Genomic DNA, 19,515 nt, shown 5'->3' on the forward strand with positions numbered 1-19,515 from the left:
TCAGGTGACTAGACTTCTGGGGGACAGGCAGAGACTGAGGTGCAACCCGGGATGGAGACCCCAGCAATTGCAGGGGATAAAGGTGTTTGAAAACATGGCCATCCCCATAGGATTTGTCTAACACAGTAACTGTTGGATGCCACTTCTGATCAATTCCACCATTTCAGGGGGTGTTCTAGGCAGCCATGGCTAGAACCCAGATGTTGGGGGGAAAAAAAACAGGAAGCCCCTGCCTGTTCATTAGCACATCTCCAACTCAAAGCCCTCTTGAAATTGTCTACAGCTCAAACTGAGTGCAAGAGCCATTAACACCTGCTCATCCTCCCTGCTAGGGAGAAAGCAGGCCTAGTCTTCTGCCCTCCTGGCCTGGGGGGGGAAGGGGGGGGGAGCATCCCTGGGGCCACAGGGAGGAGAATTGAAGAGTTAAGCTAAGGGACCTGTCTCTGCTGTTAACTCAAACATGGGCAAAACCGAACTAATCAGTTTCAGCTTCTGGTCGTCTTTGAATCCCTCCCCGCAATCCTAGGGAGGTTTTATCCTCCCCCCCTTGCTTGGGTTTTAGGACCAGGGTTGTAAGGCCCCGTTGTGTAATCTAGCACAGGGAGGCAGCAGAGCCAGGACTACAAGAATTGACCAGTCACCCCCAGAAGAGAACACAAGGGTTGCATAGGCGCATACACACCCAGCTTCAAAGTGCACGCCATTGCTGGGGTGCACGACCAGGCCTCAGCGCTGCAGCCTGAAGGAGGGACTCACAACTGGACACAACCTGCCCTATTTTAAATCTTTACCCAAGAAATTAAAGCCCTCTGGCCTTGAGCAACTGTCTTCCTCTGGCTCAGGGCAGCTGCAAACCTGCGGAGATAGAAGCCAGAGGCTGGGGCACACACTGAGTTTTACAGCAGCAAAGGGAAGTCTTGCTCTTAAAAGTAAACAGAGAAGAGGCTTGAAAAGCTTGAAACATTTATTGTTAGTGGAAGTTTGTTTCAGTCACAGGTAGGGCCAGGTGGTTGTTCCACTCCCTCTGCTTCCGCAGTAACACCCTGTGCAGAGGACGGAGCTCAAGGGATCTCAGAAATATAAGCACTCGTCACTGGCCTAGCCATCCCTTCCACCTGCAGTGCAGGGCCCCCTGCAGCACAGCACTCAGCAGGACACAGCTGCGGTGCAGAGGGGAGGGGAGGCAGCAGCTGGGCCGACAGATGAGGAGTCCAATGGGAGCATTCTCTGCCACAGCCGCCTGACAACACAACAGCACCACCCAGGCAGCTCCAGATAGATGCAGGCTCCACAGTCCCAGGCCAGACATGCTCCAAGGAATAACCGCCTCGGCCAGGTTAAACCAGTGGCTAGGCACAGCCCGACATGCCATGAATCAAGCCTCTGCCAGAGCGAGCCCACAGCACTAGACGCCAGATACCAACACGCATTTAATGCGGGCTGCTCCGGGCTGGGTACATTCTTCGACGCACAGCTGCCTCGAAATGCTGGACAAGCAGCAACAGGTTTATACAGCTGGGAAAGGTAAGTGTCCTGCCACTGTCTGCGGGTGCTGGTCAGTCTGTACTGCTGCAGCGCAGGTCCCCCGGCTGTCCCACAAGCAAGACCTGGTAACCTCCCACCCCGCTTAATCCTCCTCTTTGACCTTTTTCTTTTTCTTCTTCTTGTCTGGCTGGGGGGGCTCTTCCTGGGCCAGTTTCTTTTGCTTCTTGGGCAAGGGCTCTTCTGCCAGCCCATTCTCCTCCAGTGAGGTCTCCTGCTGCTGCTTCTTTTTCTTCTTCTTGGGCTGTGTGTCGTTTTCCTGAAGCAGAGTGGGGGTTAGAGGGGCCCTTTGAACCCCCCTGGGGTGTAGCGGAGCACGGCCTGTACTCACAGGCACATGCCCTGCTGGTGCTGGAGGGCCCTGCAGAGCAGCTCGGGCCTTACCTGGGCTAGAGGGCAACGTTCTGGAAAGGCTGATGCCTCTGTTGCGTGGACATGCGGTTTTCTAGGCCAGATCTGCAAGCAAGTCCCCACAGAGCCACAGACCAACATGGACAGCAGCAGCTGAGAGGAGAGCTCCACCCAGGGGGCTACTTGTGGAGGCTGGCCAGGACTAGGACCACACATCAGGGAGCCCGAGCAAGGTCTGGTGGTCCCAGCCCACTGTTCCCTTCGATTTCTCCTCACTCCCTGCCAGTTCAGGACCCTCGCTGCCCTGCCTGAGGGCAACTCTGCAATTTGGTATTTCATCCAAAGCAAGTCATCTAGGAGGATCCAAAACCTGGCAGATGGTGGCTACTCCCACCCGGCACCTGCCATTGAATCACAGGATAGTCCAGAGCACTGGCCTGCAGTGGCAGCATGGGGACATCATCCCCTGCAGCCAGGATTTGGGACCTCCAAGAGCTTCAGTCACTGGAGGAAGATGTGCCCCCCACAGGCACAGACCCACAAGCAGGCTGTGCTAGCCCACTGGGGCTCCAGCTGCATTCTCTCTCGGCCCTACCAGTGACATCAACCTGAGTCTGCAGGCAGTTGGGAACAATAACTCCAAGATGTAGGAGCTATATTCCCACCACGGGGTGAATGCTCTGGAGGGTCGTTACACCCACTGACCGGTTAGCCATTGCACGGATTAAAGCATGCAGGCAAGGAGCATGTAACCAGGTCAGTGCAGTCGGAGGCACTGCTCAGGGTGTCACAGGGGGGCACAGAGTATCTGTCCGAGCTGCAGGCTGACTGAGACACTCAGTGACCCCACTGCACCCGCTCAGCAATTCCCAGAGCCAGCTGCCTCTGTCCCCATCCACTGTCTTTTGCTGATGTACGCAGGAGCAGAAACGAGGAGTCAGGAACCTGCATCGTTCCGAGCTCCCCAGGCAGGCGGTGGACATGCCCCTCACTCACCACCCGAGCCCCCTCTTCTCCCTCTGGACAGAACCTGTCTGCATCACACAAGTCATGATGGAAATGCCAGCCCCCCTCCCACCCATCAGTGAGGGCCTCTGCAGCCAGCCTAGACCCTAGGGCAGATTCCTGGTTCTTTACCTCTACCTCCATGGTTGTCTCCAGCACTGAGTTCTCTGCTTCCTCAGCAGCTGCTGCCACTGCCAAGGCTTCCAGCCGCTTCTTCTCCCGCTTCTTCTTTTTCTTCTCTTTCTTCTTGATTTCAGCGGCCACCTCAGTAGCCTGCCAAAAGGACAACGGAGGCTCCATCAGCACGGGCAACACAGGCCATGGCGACGGGCTCCCCACTCCCCAGGTGTCGGATCAGCCTCATTAAATCAGTTTTTGCCTCCAGCAGTTGGTCAGGCAGGAGATTTCACATCACATCTGGCACCCGCCCAGGAGTCCTGCAGCACCTCAGGCCCACTCCCAGCCCCCTCACCTCCACCATAGCCTCCTTCATGACATCAAGATTCTTGCGGGGAGGCTCTCCTGTCTCGTAGAAGGCCAGGCGCTCCTCTACCTGCTCCCGGAGCTTGTCACCAAAGACGCTCGTCGGGACATCTGCAGAGAGGGGGCAGCGTGAATGACAGGCTGCTAGCTACAGCAAAGCCCACTCCCCATCAACCCCCAGCCCCTGCCACCAAGCTGGCAGCCCCCCGTTTCCCAGCCCTAGAGCCGGCTTTGCTCAGAAAACAGGTGTCACCATTCACCACGTGAAATGCTGTTGACGAAAAATATTCCCATCATTGCAGAAGCCGCTGGGGTTTGTGTGACTGACACTCCAGCTCGGCCAGGCAGGCCCCTCCCCCAGCCGGGGCTCAGGTGAAAGCGGCACCTGAGAAGCAGTCTATCCTGGAGGCGATGGTGCACTTGTTGGCCAGGTAGCGGGAGATGCGCCCCTTGTTGCGGGTAGCCGCTCGCCCGATGAAGGTGGAGTGGAAAATCAGCCCATATTTCGGGGTGTTGCCACGAGTCTTCAAGGCCCTGGAACAAGTATGGGAGCGAAGGTCGCTCTGAAGCCCTGACCCTGCTGGGGCTGGCGACTGACCACTCAGAGCAGCCTCTGGCCAGACACTGCCAACCCAATCTGACCTGCCTGGCCTGGTACAATGCAGCAGCCCACCCAGCGCTCAGCGGGGTGAACGCACCTGGGTGGCTGCAGCCGTACTGCGGGTCTGAAGGCCAGCCCCCCCGGCCACCCAGCTCTGCTCCTTCCTGCACCCGCAGAGCAGCAGAACCACGGCTAACATCCTAGCTCTGCCAAATGCTAGGAGCCAGAAGGTGTCGCACTCCTCCTCACACAGGCTGGCAGACGACAGGAAGTGAGGAGAGCAGCTTTCCCTGTGACCAGCGGGCAGCTGGCACAGAACTGAATATGGATGCCTGGGGGAGCCACAGTCCACCAATACCCAACATCCCAGCTGCACAGCAGAAGCTGCCTGGCCCCTTCTCCTTCTCAGGAGTCAGATACATGTGACGGCCAGGTACTGGTCACATCCTGGCTGGCCCTGCATGGCTGGCACTAGTGTCTATCAGACTCTGCCCATCACTCCCCCAGCGATCAGAATAGCTAACCTGCTGCATGGGTTCCCTGACAGACCCAGCACCAGGCACCAAACCGTTCAGCAAGAGCGAAGGAAAAGCCTTGGTGGTCGCTCAGAGACTGGGGCTGGTTTATCACTCACGCATGCAGCCGCGTCTGGCCAACATGTCAAGCCCAGCAGCCCAGGAGCCTGCCATCACCACGACCACCCTGCAGCTGTACCTGAAGAGGGCCTTCTCTGCCCCCAGGATCTGCACCGTTGAGGCTGGGTACTTGGCCAGGTTCGTCAGGCTGCCAGCATGGGAGATCAGACGGGCGCCCACCTGCAGAGATGCAAAGGAGACAAGCAGGGTGGCGAGAGACCTGAGGCTCTGCAATCCAGCTGCTTAGACTACAGGCCCAGCATGCAATGCTGCATTCTGTGCCACCTGGGCCCAGCCCTTGCTGGCTGGTTTGGGCCCTTCAGCTAGTATGGGCAGGCTCCCCAAGGCACAGATCAGCAATGGTTGCGTCTCAGCACAGAGCTCAGTGGATTGACAGATTCACACTAGAACATCATTTCTGTGGCCTGGGAAAGCACAGATCACCCCTGCCCCCAGCCCGAGGGCACTCACATAAGTGATCCCTCTCCTGCAATTCAGCTCCACCCTCTGACAAACACAGGCTAGGGACACCCTTCCTTACCCATCCAGGCTAATAGCCATTAATGGACTTAACCGCCATGAATTTATCCAGTTCTCTTTTAAACCCTGTTACAGTCCTAGCCTTCAACCACCTCCTCAGGCAAGGAGTTCCACAGGTTGACTGTGCACTGAATGAAGAAGAACTTCCTTTTATTTGTTTTAAACCTGCTGCCCATTAATTTCATTTGGTGACCCCTAGTTCTTATATTATGGGAACAAGTCAATAACTTTTCCTCCTTCACTTTCTCCAGTGTGAAAGTCCTAGCCTCTTTAATCTCTCCTCATATGGGACCCGTTCCAAAACCCTAATCATTTTAGTTGCCCTTCTCTGAACCTTTTCTAATGCCAGTATATCTTTTTTGAGATGAGGGGACCACATCTGTACACAGTATTCAAGCTGTGGGTGTACCATGGATTTATATAAGGGCAATAAGATATTTTCCGTCTTATTCTCTATCCCTTTTTGAATGATTCCTAACATCCCGTTTGCTTTTTTGACTGCCGCTGAGCACTGCGCGGATGTCTTCAGAGAACTCTCCACGATGATGCCAAGATCTTTCTCTTGATTAGTTGTAGCTAAATTACCACCCATCATATTGTATGTATAGTTGGGGTTATTTTTTCCAACATGCATTACTTTACATTTATCCACATTACATTTCATTTGCCATTTTGTTGCCCAATCAGAAGGATCTCACAAAACTAAGCGAAGTTCTTCACAGTCTGCTTTGGTTTTAACTATCTTGAGCAGTTTAGTATCATCTGCAGACTTTGCCACCTCACTGTTTACCCCTTTCTCCAGATCATTTATGAATAAGTTGAATAGGATTGGTCCTAAGACTGACCCTTGGGGACCACCACTAGTTACCCCTCTCCATTCTGCAAATTTACCATTTATTCCTACCCTTTGTTCCCTGTCTTTTAACCAGTTCTCAATCCATGAAAGGATCTTCCCTCTTATCCCATGACAACTTAATTTACATAAGAGCGTTTGGTGAGGGACCTTGTCAAAGGCTTTCTGGAAATCTAAGTCCACTATGTCCACAGGATCCCCCTTGTCCACATGTTTGTTGACCCCCTCAAAGAACTCTAACAGATCAGTAAGACACGATCTCCCTTTACAGAAACCATGTTGACTTTTGCCCAACAATTTACGTTCTTCTATGTGTCTGACAATTTTATTCTTTACGATTGTTTCAACTAATTTGCCCGGTACAGATGTTAGACTTCCTGGTATCACCTCTTGAGCCCTTTTAAATATCGGTGTTACATTAGCTGTCTTCCAGTCATTGGGTACAGAAGCTGATTTAAAGGACAGGTTACAAACCATAATTAATAGTTCCGCAATTTCACATCTGAGTTCTTTCAGAACTCTTGGGTGAATGCCATCTGGGCCCGGTGACGTGTTCCTGTTAAGTTTCTCAATTAATTCCAAAACCTCCTCTAGCGACACTTCAATCTGTGACAATTCCTCAGATTTGTCACCTACAAAAGACGGCTCAGGTTTGGGAATCTCCCTAACATCCTCAGTCGTGAAGACTGAAGCAAAGAATTCATTTAGTTTCTCTGCGATGACTTTATAGTCTTTAAGTGCTCCTATTGTATCTCGATCGTCCAGGGGCCCCCCTGGTTGTTTAGCAGGCTTCCTGCTTCTGATGTACTTAAACATTTTGTTATTACCTTTTGAGTTTTTGGCTAGCTGTTCTTCAAACTCCTTTTTGGCTTTTCTTATTACATTTTTACATTTAATTTGGCAGTGTTTATGCTCACCACTTCCCCGATGAGGGCAGAGAGACTGGGAGCCACCTGGCTCATCTTGGAACGGAGATACTCCTGCAGGTCCTTGCGGTACTCGGACAGCGAGATCACCCGGCTGGAGAAGCTCTCAATGTTGATGAGGTCAATGGGGGAGATATCCATCCCTGCACAGAGCAGATGTCAGTGCTCTCCAAGAACTGCCACTAGACCAGGGCAACCCCCGGGAGGTGCCGCAACCCAGGAACTGCCACCCCCAAGAGAAGCAGCAGGTCAGAGTCCTGACCCTCCCTGTTAACAGCACTCAGTACTAGCCTATTGGAGTGGGGAGGGAATTCCCCCCCTGAGGCCCCCCCCACCCCAATCAGCCTCTGGTCAGTTTATGTCCCAATCAAGAAGGAACAGGTCAGATGATATGGGGAGCCAAGATCAGCCGTACCCCAGCCCCGGCAAACCAGAGCCATGGGCAACATATTCATGAGACCCCGGAGCCAGCAGTACTGACCTGCCCCTCCCCCATCCCATGAGCCCTAGACCCCGGAGCCAGCACTACTGACCTGCCCCTCCCCCATCCCTTGAGCCCTAGACCCCGGAGCCAGCACTACTGACCTGCCCCTCCCCCCATCCCATGAGCCCTCAGACCCCGGAGCCAGCACTCCTGACCTGCCCCTCCCCCCATCCCATGAGCCCTCAGACCCCAGAGCCAGCAGTGGAGACCCCCCCCCAATGGTTTCGAAGTGCCGCTAACCCATGGATGAACGAGAGGCGTCCAGAATGGCGTGGGCCTTGGCGCTGTCCATCACAATCTCCTCCAGCCCCTCCAGGCGCTCCTCGCTCAGCTCCTTGCGGTTCCCGATGCACTTGGCCAGGCGGCAGTAGGTGTAGTTGTCACTCACAATCTTGATGAGCTCTGGGAAGTGATACCCGTACCACTCTCTGCAGGAGGCCCGAGGGGAGCAGTCAGGGAGGGACGGGACGGACCTACCATCTCCTCCCAGCCCACCCTGCCCCCGCAGCAGACGTGTCTCCCTGCTAACAAGACAGCCCAGGTCACAGGCTCCCTGGCTGGGGTGTACGCGGGCAGATGCTCTTCCTCCCCTTTCTGTGCAGTCAGCGCTGGGAGTTGCGCTGCCTGCGGTAAGCAAGGGAGGAGACGATGCACGGGCTCCATACTAACCCCCAACCCCCCCTGCAGGCCCAGGCAGAAGTGCTCTCTGCAGACAGGCTACGTTCCTGATGCCGTCACCGCGGCCCCTCGCAGCTGATGCTGCTCAGAGAGCCCTCACCTGACGCGCATGGAGAAGGTGTTGATGTCCTTGTCCAGCTGGTCCAGCAGGCTGATGGACTGGATGATCATGTTGTCAACTCTGTTGACGTTGAATTTCACTTTGGCCCGTGAGTAGCTGTGCCCCAGGCCCAGCTGCGCCTTTGAGGCCGACTGGGCAGTGAGGCCCTTCACCAGGGTGTGGAAGTGCAGGCGGATCCCTGCGGACACAGAATGTCTGCTGAGCACTGGGGCCCCCCTTAATATCCCCACACCTCACCTCCAAAGCAAACAGGGACATGCCACGCACACAGGCAGGGCACTGGGGGACAGACCCAGGTGTATCACCCCGCGGAGGGCCTGCTAGCATCTCCACGCCTCGCTGCGGTACCCCGTCTCTTCTCACCTCGTGTGAGCTCTGCCACGACCCCTCCAGTCTGGCACTGGTAACCCAGCTCCTCTTGGACAGCAGCCCCAATTTTGGCATCACTGACTCCCAGCAATGCCTTCTTCTTCTTGGCCGGCAGGTTGGTCTCCAGGAGCAGCCTGAGGTCCTCGTGGAGAATCCCTGCCCCAGGAAGAGGGAGAAGTTAATGGGCTGTGCAGCTACAGGGCACCAATGGGAGCAAAGGGGGCAACACACAGCAGTGAGAGAGGAGTAGGGCAACAAGCCTCCAAGGCCACTGCAGGCCCAAAGGTCAGCAGTCGCCAGCCCAGCCTCACCTTCCGAGATGGCATTGACGTTCTCCAAGGCACTCTGGGCGGATTTGAATGGGGAGAAGGCCACGAGTCTGACGACGCTGTGGAACTTGCCGATGTTCAGGATGCTCTCCTCCACCTGGAATGGGCCACAGGGAAGTGGGTATCACACAGGGCAACCTGGGACCCCAACCCCGCAGGAGGGCCAGCATGGGGCCCAGCAGCACATACACTGACTGAGCACAAAGCCCCCACGAGTAATGCGGCGAAAGCACAGACTGCAGGCCCCAGCACACACTCTGCCCGGGTCACCTGCCCCCGATAAGCAGCACAGCTGCAAATACCTGCCCCCCTGGGCTGGGCAGGGGGAGACCTGTGCCCAGAGCAGGCGCCCCTGAGTGCTCAGAGACAGGGTGACATCACTGCTTTCAGTGGATTGACAGATCTGGGATGCTCATCACTGCACTCGCCAGGAGCCGAGCTTGTGGCCTGCCCGCCTTACAGAACAGAGGCTCAGCCCTATCGGCTGGGTTCACACGCAGCCCAGAGCAACCCACCTTCCTAATGGCGTCCGGGTCCTACCGCCATGGGACAGTCCCACGCCCGGCAACCCGCCGCGCCACCCTCCTCCACACACCTGGGCTTCAGCAGAACACATGGGGCAGCGCATCTCTGCCCCCCTGCAAGGACCCATCTCAGCTGGTTCCCTCCCCCACCCCACAGATGGGGGAACTTCCCGTTGTGCCACACACCAAGGGCAGCTCAGGGACAAGCCTAGGACGGGGCCCCCCAAGGAGACCCTGACGCCTCTCGGGGCCTGTTCAGCTGACAGAGCCGTGGGCTCCCACTGGCCCTGCTTGAGGGGGAACTGACAGGGGGCTCCAGCACCCTGGGGCCTATGGTGACAGAGCGGGGGAGCAGGATAAACCCCCGATTCCCCCGCACCTGGGGCAGCAGCAGGCTGATCTCCTCCACCTCCCGCACGGCGAACAGCGCGTAGCCGGCCGCGTGCTCGAACAGCACCTGGAGCAGCACCTGCGAGAGGGAGCGTGAGAGCGCGCGCCCGGTCCCCCCGCCGGCCAGCGCCCCCCCCCGCCGGCCAGTCCCCCCCGCCCAAACCTAGCCCCCCCCAACCGCCGAAACCTAGCCCCCCCCCAACCGCCGACCAGCCTCCCCCCCAAACCTAGCCCCCCCCCCCCGCCCAGCCTCCCCCCAACCGCCCAAACCTAGCCCCCCCCCCCCGGCCAGCCTCCCCCCCAACCGCCCAAACCTAGCCCCCCCCCGCCGGCCAGCCTCCCCCCAACCACCCAAACCTAGCCCCCCCCCCCCCACCGGCCAGCCCCCCCCCGCCGGCCAGTCCCCCCCCGCCCAAACCTAGCCCCCCCCCAACCGCCGAAACCTAGCCCCCCCCCAACCGCCGACCAGCCTCCCCCCCAAACCTAGCCCCCCCCCCCGCCGGCCAGCCTCCCCCCAACCGCCCAAACCTAGCCCCCCCCCCCGCCGGCCAGCCCCCCCCCGCCGGCCAGTCCCCCCCGCCCAAACCTAGCCCCCCCCCAACCGCCGAAACCTAGCCCCCCCCCCCGCCGGCCAGCCTCCCCCCAACCGCCCAAACCTAGCCCCCCAACCCCCCGCCCAAACCTAGCCCCCCCCACCCCCCGCCAGCCAGCCTCCCCCCCAACCACCCAAACCTAGCCCCCCCCCCCCGGCCAGCCTCCCCCCAACCACCCAAAACTAGCCCCCCCCCGCCGGCCAGCCTCCCCCCAACCGCCCAAACCTAGCCCCCCCCCCCCCGGCCAGCCTCCCCCCAACCGCCCAAACCTAGCCCCCCCCCACCGGCCAGCCTCCCCCCCAACCACCCAAACCTAGCCCCCCCCCACCGGCCAGCCTCCCCCCGCATCACCCCGGCCCCGCCTCTCCCCCCCGCTCCTCGCCCCCGCTCCGGGCCCCCGGCCTCCCGCGGCCGCCCCGGTCTCGGATTCCCCGCGGCGGGCGAGCGAATCCCCGGCGGCCCCGGTCCAAGCCTTGGCCCCGCCTCCCCCGCCGGGCCGAGGGCCCGAACCGACCCGCCGCGGGGCCGATGGGCTCGGATGGGCCCCGCGGGCCGCTCACCATCCTGCTGCCTCCTCGCGCCACGGGGCCGCCGAGAGACCGCCGGAACCGGAACCTGGGCTGCCCGCCAGTCAGAGCCCGCTCTTCCCCTCATCCGCCAATGCGGTCGCGAGAGCGCCCTCAGGGCCCGCCCCTTCCCCTCATCCGCCAATGGGCTAGCGAGAGCGCTCTCGGAGCCCGCCCCTTCCCCTCCTTCGCCAATGGGGTAGCGAGAGCGCCCTCAGGGCCCGCCCCTTCCCCTCATCCGCCAATGGGCTAGCGAGAGCGCCCTCAGAGCCCGCCCCTTCCCCTCATCCGCCAATGGGCTAGCGAGAGCGCTCTCGGAGCCCGCCCCTTCCCCTCATCCGCCAATGGGCTAGCGAGAGCGCTCTCGGAGCCCGCCCCTTCCCCTCATCCGCCAATGGGCTAGCGAGAGGCTGAGGGCCGGTCCTGTCTCCGCGGAGCCGACTCGCTGTGGGGCTCGGCTCGGCCTGAGGGCGCAGGCGCGGGGGTCGCGTCCACCTGCCGTAACGGCAGCCTGGGCCCCGCCCCTTCTGCGCGCGGAGCGAAGGGGAGGGGCGGGGGAGGAACCGGGGGAGGAGGGGCGGGGACCCCCCCGGCAAGGGGCAGGGAACCGGGGGGGGAGGGGAGGGGCGGGGACCCCCCGGCAAGGGGCAGGGAACCGGGGGGGGAGGGGAGGGGCGGGGACCCCCCGGCAAGGGGCAGGGAACCGGGGGGGGGGGAGGGGCGGGGACCCCCCGGCAAGGGGCAGGGAACCGGGGGGGGGGAGGGGAGGGGAGCCCCCGGCAAGGGGCAGGGAACCGGGGGGGGGAGGGGAGGGGAGGGGAGCCCCCGGCAAGGGGCAGGGAACCGGGGGGGGGGGGAGGGGCGGGGAGCCCCCGGCAAGGGGCAGGGAACCGGGGGGGGGGAGGGGAGGGGCGGGGAGCCCCCGGCAAGGGGCAGGGAACCGGGGGGGGGAGGGGAGGGGCGGGGACCCCCCGGCAAGGGGCAGGGAACCGGGGGGGGAGGGGAGGGGAGGGGAGCCCCCGGCAAGGGCAGGGAACCGGGGGGGGGAGGGGAGGGGAGGGGAGCCCCCGGCAAGGGGCAGGGAACCGGGGGGGGGGAGGGGAGGGGAGGGGAGCCCCCGGCAAGGGGCAGGGAACCGGGGGGGGGAGGGGAGGGGAGGGGAGCCCCCGGCAAGGGGCAGGGAACCGGGGGGGAGGGGAGGGGCGGGGACCCCCCGGCAAGGGGCAGGGAACCGGGGGGGGGGGGGGAGGGGAGGGGACCCCCCGGCAAGGGGCAGGGAACCGGGGGGGAGGGGAGGGGCGGGGACCCCCCGGCAAGGGGCAGGGAACCGGGGGGGAGGGGAGGGGCGGGGACCCCCCGGCAAGGGGCAGGGAACCGGGGGGGGGGAGGGGCGGGGACCCCCCGGCAAGGGGCAGGGAACCGGGGGGGGGGGGAGGGGGGGGGGACCCCCCGGCAAGGGGCAGGGAACCAGGGGGGAGGGGAGGGGAGGGGAGCCCCCGGCAAGGGGCAGGGAACCGGGGGGGGGAGGGGAGGGGAGCCCCCGGCAAGGGGCAGGGAACCAGGGGGGAGGGGAGGGGCGGGGACCCCCCCAGCAAGGGGCAGGGAACCGGGGGGCAGGGGTGGGAACCTGTAGGGCCGCCCCCCGCGGCCAGACACCGACCTAGGAGCAGCCTGCGAAGCCGCCTTGTGGCTGGTCCCCCCCAGCCGGGGAGGCTCCCGCGCCCCCGCAGCCCAAACGCTCCCCCCCCAGCCCGGGCGCTCAGCAGGACCGAGAGGCGCCGCCAGGAGAACCTGGCTCCGGGACCCGCCGGGCCTGGGCGCCCACCTGCGGGAACGGAGCCGAGCCGGCCCTCGGAGCCCTGGAGCCGTTCCTGGAGGATGGTCCATCAATGGCTCCGAGCCAGGCGGGCAGGGATGGGCCCCGAGCCGCTGCCTGCCAGACGCTGGGAACGGGCGAGGGCTGGATCACTGGGTGATGCCCTGTTCTCTTCACGCCCGCTGGGCCCCTGTTGGCAGACAGGACTCGGGGCTGGATGGACCTTTGGCCTGACCCAGCCTGGCCGCTCTTCTGTTCTAAAGTGCAACAGCTTCACCCAGGCTCCGCCAAGGGCCTGGCTCGGGCCTGCAGACCCCCCAGCACCGCAAACGACAGGGCCAAGAGATGTTATTCAAATTGCATCTTCCATTTGGTCACAGCCCCTGCCCTCCCGCGGACCCAGCCTATCGGGAATACAGGACCTGCAGCGCACCAAGACGACTGGAGTTGGAGCTTCTGAAAAATGCACTGGCTCTTGCTGGGCCTAGTGCTCCCTGGACATCCTTGAGCACCCAGGGCAGCCCCCGTCTGGTGCCGCACGGACCCTGCCGGCGGTTGCTTTAACAGCAACGCGTATTGAAGAGAGACCTTGTGCCGAAACGCGTAGGGCGTTTCTTGGATGTTGCGAAAGAATGGCATGGTCAAGAAAAGGCAAGAGGTAATGCTAACAGTGCGCTCAGAACTGGGATTAATCACGGTTAATTTGTTTTGAGTTAATGGCTGAGTTAACTGCAATTACTTGACAGCCCTAGTTTAAAACCACCCTCTCGGAGAAGCAGGGAGCTGCCAAGAGAATGGCGGAGCCCCTGTGCTGGTGAGGCAGAGGGGTGAAGACAGCAGCCAGGCAGGGTCAGGCCACGACAGAGACGCTCCATGGGGACACCTGGCTGCACTGGGCAGGTTTCTGAGAAGATGGCCAGGGTAGGTCACAAAGCCGAAGCACTGGCCGACTGCAGGATCAAAGGTGTGGAAGCAAAGGGCTAAAACTATACCAGCTCACGCAGCCTCGAAGGCTTCACACAAGGGTCACAGGGAAGCTAATGGTAACCCACAAAGCGGCACGAGGGTCTCTGCTCCCCCCCCCCGCTGTATTAAGGCAGCCTGACAGGTTAGGGGGTTACGTTGTTTTGATCTTACAAAGTCAAACCTGGTTTTGCTGATGGTTCCAGTGAATTTCAGGCTCTCGGGTCTCAGCTAGCAGTGCAGGGGCGCTGAATGAGAAGTTTTATTTTCGCAAGTGGTCCTCAGGTGTTTGAATTACATGTTAACACAACCAGCCGGAGTCACTTTCTCTGGGGGTGTTTAAGACTTCGCATGCATATGTCACAATCCTGTTAGACCAGAGATGGGCTGAGAGTTTAAGAGTTGTCACTTTGGATGGGCTATTACCAGCAGGAGAGTGAGTTTGTGTGTGTGGTTTTTGGAGGGGGGTGAGGGAGTGAGAGAACCTGGATTTGTGCAGGAAATGGCCCAACTTGATTATCATACACATTGTAAAGAGAGTGGTCACTTTGGATGGGCTATCACCAGCAGGAGAGTGAGTTTGTGTGTGGGGGGGGCGGAGGGTGAGAAAACCTGGATTTGTGCTGGAAATCACTTTAGATAAGCTATTACCAGCAGGACAGTGGGGTGGGAGGAGGTATTGGTTCATATTCTCTGTGTATATATAAAGTCTGCTGCAGTTTCCACGGTATGCATCCGATGAAGTGAGCTGTAGCTCACGAAAGCTCATGCTCAAATAAATTGGTTAGTCTCTAAGGTGCCACAAGTCCTCCTTTTCTTAATGTAAACCAATCACACACTCCCAGCCCCTCCAGCCACATCACAAAGCTGCCAGAAAGGCCAACGCCCCTTTCTGCCGCCTCTGCACCTCGCGGTTAAGGCTGAGCGGCTAAGGAAGCTGTGACATCCTTCCAATCAGCTAGTCTAGCAGAAGGCTGGCAGGCAGCCAGCATCACACAGCGCCAAGGTGATCCTGGGAATTCCAGCCCTGGCAGTGGGCCCAGGCGGGTGGAGCAGAGAATAACCTCGTGTGCCAAGCTGGGTTTAACACTTGAAGTTTATTCATTTCCAGAGCCCGAGAGTGCTAAGAACTGGTTACACGAGGGGATGGTGCAGCAGCATGTGCACGTACCAACAGACCCAAAGCTCCTCCGTGCACTCACCCACTAGCCCTGGGGGAACTCAGCTGCCAGCCCCCCCACGGCAGTAAAAGCTGCACTGATGTGACCCCCACAGCCCCTGGCGGAGAGGTTTGACACCAGCAGCTGGTGTGACGGGGTTTGAACTCACCCCACTGCAGGCATCTGTAGTGTTCAGAGCGGGAGCCCCAGGGGCTCCCTTTGCCCTCCGTCATGAACCCTTCATCCAGAGACAGGAGCTAGAGGCACGGCCCAACCGCCTGGCCAGCAGCCCAAACCCTCAGCACCAAGCAGGGCAGAAGGGCCGGGTTTCTCTTGTTGATCAGTTAGTCTGAGCTGAGCCGGGTTACAATGCCACTCCCAGCATCAGTGCAGGGCCAGTCCCTGAATCCCTGCCACTCAAATCCCACCTGCAGAGAGGTGTTCCTCCCCACAGAGCCCGCCCCGGGGCGTTTGCCAGGGGCTGAGCGGATCAGGAGCCAGGAGCTCCGTGGCCAGGTTGGGGCTGTTAGGACAAGGAGCTGCTGGGGTGGGTGTTGGGCGAGTTTTCACTGGTGAGTGTAATGTGTACAAACAGGCCCAGCCCCGACACCTCAGTCACCCCCCGCCCCAGGAGAAAGGCAGCTCGCAGATGCACCAGGAGGGCAGGGAGGAGGAAGGGCAGCCTGAGATCCAGGCAGGAGCGAATACACACGCGCACACAGTTATGCCAAGGTTCCCCCTCAGCAGGGCAGCAGAGCGAGTGGTTTCATGAGCTGGAACCCAGCGATCCAAGGCTGTGACAGGGAGGGGGAGTGCCCCAGTGCTCCGGGGCGCTCTGCTGGGGTCTGCTGCACACACAGGCTAGCATGTCCCTGCCCAGAAGGGGCTCGGAGAAGAGACTCAGCAACGGGCTGGGGAGGGGGGGCTGTGCAATGAACACTAGTCTCTGTGGGGGTGGGGGGTTCCCCTAGGAGAGGAGGCGGCCGTGCAGCTCACACAGCTGCTCCGGCGTCAGGACGAGCTTGTGCACTTGGCCATGCCCAGGCTGGCACGGGAAGGTCACTTTGCCAACGTACACAGTGTCTTCCTTCTTCTCCTCTTTGGCCTGGAAGAGCAAGGCGGAGGGTCAGGGGCAGCAGGACTCAGGCTGATAAAAGCCCCCCAAGCCCCCCATTACCAAGTGCCAGGAGGGTAACACTGTGTTATCTTCTAGGGGCCAGCTCCAGAGGGTGTTGCCCGAGGGGGTTTCACACACCTCTGGGCCCGGTTGCCTTTCCTCCCTGGCAGGGACCGTTGTCAGCAGGCCCGTGGAGCTCCATTCAGCCCAGAGCCACGCTGCATGGGGATGGCGTGTGCTACCCCCCAGGAACAGCGACTAGCTCCCGAGGGCTGCAGGTGCTAGGACCTGCAGCCCCCAGACTGCTAATCCGAATCCTCCAGATCCTGGCAGGGGAGCTCGTGTGCGCAGGCCATGGGAACTCAGCACAGACCCTACTGGGGCTTGGGGAGGACACCTGCCAGGCCACCTGCTCCCTCGGCTGCTGCATCCCGGTGCTGTGGGTAACGCTCCCAGGAGAGCCGCGTCTCACCTTGAGGAAGGCCAAGGATGGGAAGGTGGCGAAGTCGGTGAGGACATTGGCCCCGGGGTGCTGCAGAACCGTTTCCCTCATCACTTCATCCTGCAAGGGAGGAAAGGGGAGCAGGGCAGCATCATCCCTCCAGATGTGCACCCTGCAGGGCACCCAGCACCCCCGGCCGCAGGTCTCCTGCCCCTCTCCTGCCAGGGTCTCCAGCTGGCAAGAGCAGCTCCCCGCATCACCCAGGAAGGGTTCGAGGACGGGGATGGCTAACCCTGCCTCGCCCAGGGTAAATTACAAGATGTCTAAGCGGCTCCATAGGTGGCGTTCCCTTCTCCCCCCCCCCGTCCCCCCCCGACTATGCAGCACGCCCAAGGCAGAGCACAGAGCACATGGACATTTTCGGGGGGGGGGGAGGGGGAGTGGGGAAGACGTGGCTATCTGGGGTTGCAGCCATTTTATTCACAGGTCAAAGGAAATATTTGTTCACATCAAAAAAGCATCACGTGTAACAGTCTCCCCTTGGATAGCAGGGGCTGCGGGTCAGGAGTGAGGGGCACCGGCAGGGCTGGGGGGGGGGGGGGGGGAGGGGCGCTGGGCTAGCAGGGGCTGCGGGTCGGGAGTGAGGGGCACCGGCAGAGCTGGGGGGGGAGCCCAGGGCCGGGCTAGCGGGGGCTGCGGGTCGGGAGCGAGGGGCACCGGCAGAGCTGGGGGGGGGGGGAAGGGCTGGGCTAGCAGGGGCTGTGGGTCAGGAGTGAGGGGCACCAGCAGAGCTGGGGGGGGGGGAAGGGCCGGGCTAGCAGGGGCTGCGGGTCGGGAGTGAGGGGCACCGGCAGGGCTGGGCGGGAGCCCAGGGTCGGGAGTGAGGGGCACCGGCAGAGCTGTGGGGGGTGGGGTGGGAAGGGCTGGGCTAGCAGGGGCTGCGGGTCGGGAGTGAGGGGCACCGGCAGAGCTGGTGCGGGGGGGGGAAGGGCTGGGCTAGCAGGGGCTGCGGGTCGGGAGTGAGGGGCACCGGCAGAGCTGTGGGGGGGTGGGGGGCTGGGCTAGCAGGGGCTGCGGGTCGGGAGTGAGGGGCACTGGCAGGGCTGAGGGGAGCCCAGGGCCGGGAGCGAGGGGCACGGGCAGAGCTGGGGGGAGCCCAGGGCCGGGCTAGCGGGGGCTGCGGGTTGGGAGTGAGGGGCACCGGCAGCGCTGGGGGGGAGCCCAGGGCCGGGAGTGAGGGGCACGGGCAGAGCTGGGGGGGAGCCCAGGGCCGGGCTAGCGGGGGCTGTGGGTCGGGAGTGAGGGGCACTGGCAGGGCTGAGGGGAGCCCAGGGCCGGGAGTGAGGGGCACGGGCAGAGCTGGGGGGGAGCCCAGGGCCGGGCTAGCGGGGGCTGTGGGTCGGGAGTGAGGGGCACTGGCAGGGCTGAGGGGAGCCCAGGGCCGGGAGTGAGGGGCACGGGCAGAGCTGGGGGGGAGCCCAGGGCCGGGCTAGCGGGGGCTGCGGGTCGGGAGTGAGGGGCACCGGCAGGGCCGGGCTAGCGGGGGCTGCGGGTCGGGAGTGAGGGGCACCGGCAGGGCTGGGCTAGCGGGGGCTGCGGGTCGGGAGTGAGGGGCACCGGCAGGGCTGGGCTAGCGGGGGCTGCGGGTCGGGAGTGAGGGGCACCGGCAGGGCCGGGCTAGCGGGGGCTGCGGGTCGGGAGTGAGGGGCACCGGCAGGGCTCGGGGGAGCCCAGGGCCGGGTTAGCGGGGCCTGCGGGTTGGGAGTGAGGGGCACCGGCAGGGCTGGGGTAGCGGGGGCTGCGGGTTGGGAGTGAGGGGCACCGGCAGCGCTGGGGGGGAGCCCAGGGCCGGGAGTGAGGGGCACGGGCAGAGCTGGGGGGGAGCCCAGGGCCGGGCTAGCGGGGGCTGCGGGTTGGGAGTGAGGGGCACCGGCAGGGCTGGGCTAGCGGGGGCTGCGGGTCGGGAGTGAGGGGCACCGGCAGGGCTGGGCTAGCGGGGGCTGCGGGTCGGGAGTGAGGGGCACCGGCAGGGCCGGGCTAGCGGGGGCTGCGGGTCGGGAGTGAGGGGCACCGGCAGGGCTCGGGGGAGCCCAGGGCCGGGTTAGCGGGGCCTGCGGGTTGGGAGTGAGGGGCACCGGCAGGGCTGGGGTAGCGGGGGCTGCGGGTCGGGAGTGAGGGGCACCGGCAGGGCTGGGGGGAGCCCAGGGCTAGGCTAGCGGGGGCTGCGGGTCGGGAGTGAGGGGCACCGGCAGGGCTGGGGGGAGCCCAGGGCTGGGCTAGCGGGGGCTGCGGGTCGGGAGTGAGGGGCACCGGCAGTGCAATGAGGGAGATGCATACGAGCGCCACCAACCCATGGCAGACTCTCAGCTGTGCCTTGCTCTCCTGGAGCACTGGCCGCTCCCGGCTTGTGGCCTGTCCGGGCCCTGCTGCCCGCTCGCGGCCTCGGCGCCAGATGGGGCTGTGGGGCGTTTGCAGAGACACTGATGGATCACGGGCAGCTGCTGCATTTACCTTCAGCTTGTCGATGGTGCCGCTCAGGGATTTCAGGCGGGCTGTCTGCTCCAGCAGCTGAGCGGCCGGGCTTCCTGCTGGGGGAGAAGAGACCTGGTAAGGGGAGTTCCCTGCAGGAGCGTGACTTCCCCGGAGAGAGGGTGCCGAGTCCCAGCTGGGCGAGGGGGAGGAACTGCCCCGAGCCGGGGTCTGACAGTGACCTTGGCTAGGAGCATCAGCCCCAAGCATCCTACAAGCTGTACAGCCAGGAATCCCATCACCCAGCACTGATATGCAGCCACCTCTGACTGGGGCACAGCAGCTGTTCAGCTGAGATGGGACAGCACTGAAGAATCCTGGATCCAGGTTATCGAATGAGAAACACGACACTGCAGGGAAGTTCCCGTCCCAGAGGCCCATTGAAAGCAGGAGGAATAGGGAGACTAAGCCCCTGTTCCCCCGTCCTCCAGGAGGGGCCAGCATAGGAGAGGCCTGAGCGCAAATGAACAGCCCAGTGTGTGCAATGGGCAGCCCTGG

The 19,515-nt window shown here is 62.2% G+C and overlaps 2 protein-coding genes and 3 non-coding genes across 15 annotated transcripts in view; all 5 read right to left on the bottom strand.

Annotated features, from left to right (window-relative positions):
* Positions 1 to 950: 950 nt before the first annotated feature.
* Positions 951 to 11,081, bottom strand: NOP56 (NOP56 ribonucleoprotein). The gene is made up of 12 exons (XM_073343125.1): positions 10,985 to 11,081; positions 9,821 to 9,910; positions 8,900 to 9,014; positions 8,583 to 8,744; positions 8,199 to 8,397; positions 7,661 to 7,848; positions 6,928 to 7,079; positions 4,697 to 4,797; positions 3,767 to 3,915; positions 3,371 to 3,492; positions 3,031 to 3,171; positions 951 to 1,801 (listed from the first exon to the last, which is right to left on the bottom strand). The coding sequence occupies exons 1-12, from the start codon at positions 10,985 to 10,987 to the stop codon at positions 1,628 to 1,630; spliced, it is 1,596 nt and encodes a 531-aa protein (XP_073199226.1). The 5' UTR covers positions 10,988 to 11,081; the 3' UTR covers positions 951 to 1,627.
* Positions 3,250 to 3,318, bottom strand: LOC140911013 (small nucleolar RNA SNORD57). The gene has a single exon (XR_012158807.1). It is a non-coding gene; the product is annotated as a small nucleolar RNA SNORD57 (small nucleolar RNA).
* LOC140911014 (small nucleolar RNA SNORD56) lies at positions 3,613 to 3,683 on the bottom strand. The gene has a single exon (XR_012158808.1). It is a non-coding gene; the product is annotated as a small nucleolar RNA SNORD56 (small nucleolar RNA).
* On the bottom strand, positions 7,932 to 8,065 carry LOC140911017 (small nucleolar RNA SNORA51). Its single transcript, XR_012158810.1, has one exon. It is a non-coding gene; the product is annotated as a small nucleolar RNA SNORA51 (small nucleolar RNA).
* Positions 11,082 to 14,847: 3,766 nt separating the features above from the next.
* The window catches only part of DCTN1 (dynactin subunit 1), a 146,273-nt gene continuing 141,605 nt past the window's right edge, over positions 14,848 to 19,515 (bottom strand). For 9 of the 11 annotated variants that reach the window (XM_073343114.1, XM_073343113.1, XM_073343119.1 and 6 more), the window contains 3 exons: positions 19,000 to 19,076; positions 16,519 to 16,608; positions 14,848 to 16,034 (listed from right to left, as the gene is read on the bottom strand). In XM_073343114.1, coding sequence (XP_073199215.1) covers positions 15,897 to 16,034; positions 16,519 to 16,608; positions 19,000 to 19,076 — 305 coding nt within the window. In that variant the 3' untranslated portion in view covers positions 14,848 to 15,896. The remainder of the gene's footprint in view (positions 16,035 to 16,518; positions 16,609 to 18,999; positions 19,077 to 19,515) is intronic. The other 2 variants (XM_073343110.1, XM_073343118.1) reach the window with 1 other exon arrangement.

This window comes from Lepidochelys kempii, chromosome 4, assembly GCF_965140265.1.
Source record: "Lepidochelys kempii isolate rLepKem1 chromosome 4, rLepKem1.hap2, whole genome shotgun sequence".
Classification (NCBI taxonomy): Eukaryota; Metazoa; Chordata; order Testudines; family Cheloniidae; genus Lepidochelys; species Lepidochelys kempii.

What these genes read in the sequence shown, in the direction of transcription:
- NOP56 (XM_073343125.1), bottom strand. An exon ending in CTGCCCTCATCGGGGAAGTG is followed by an intron (nt 4,798 to 6,927) that starts GTGAGCATAAAC and finishes GCATCTCTGCAG; the next exon opens with GTGGGCGCCCGTCTGATCTC. An exon ending in AGACAACCATGGAGGTAGAG is followed by an intron (nt 1,802 to 3,030) that starts GTAAAGAACCAG and finishes ACTCTGCTTCAG; the next exon opens with GAAAACGACACACAGCCCAA.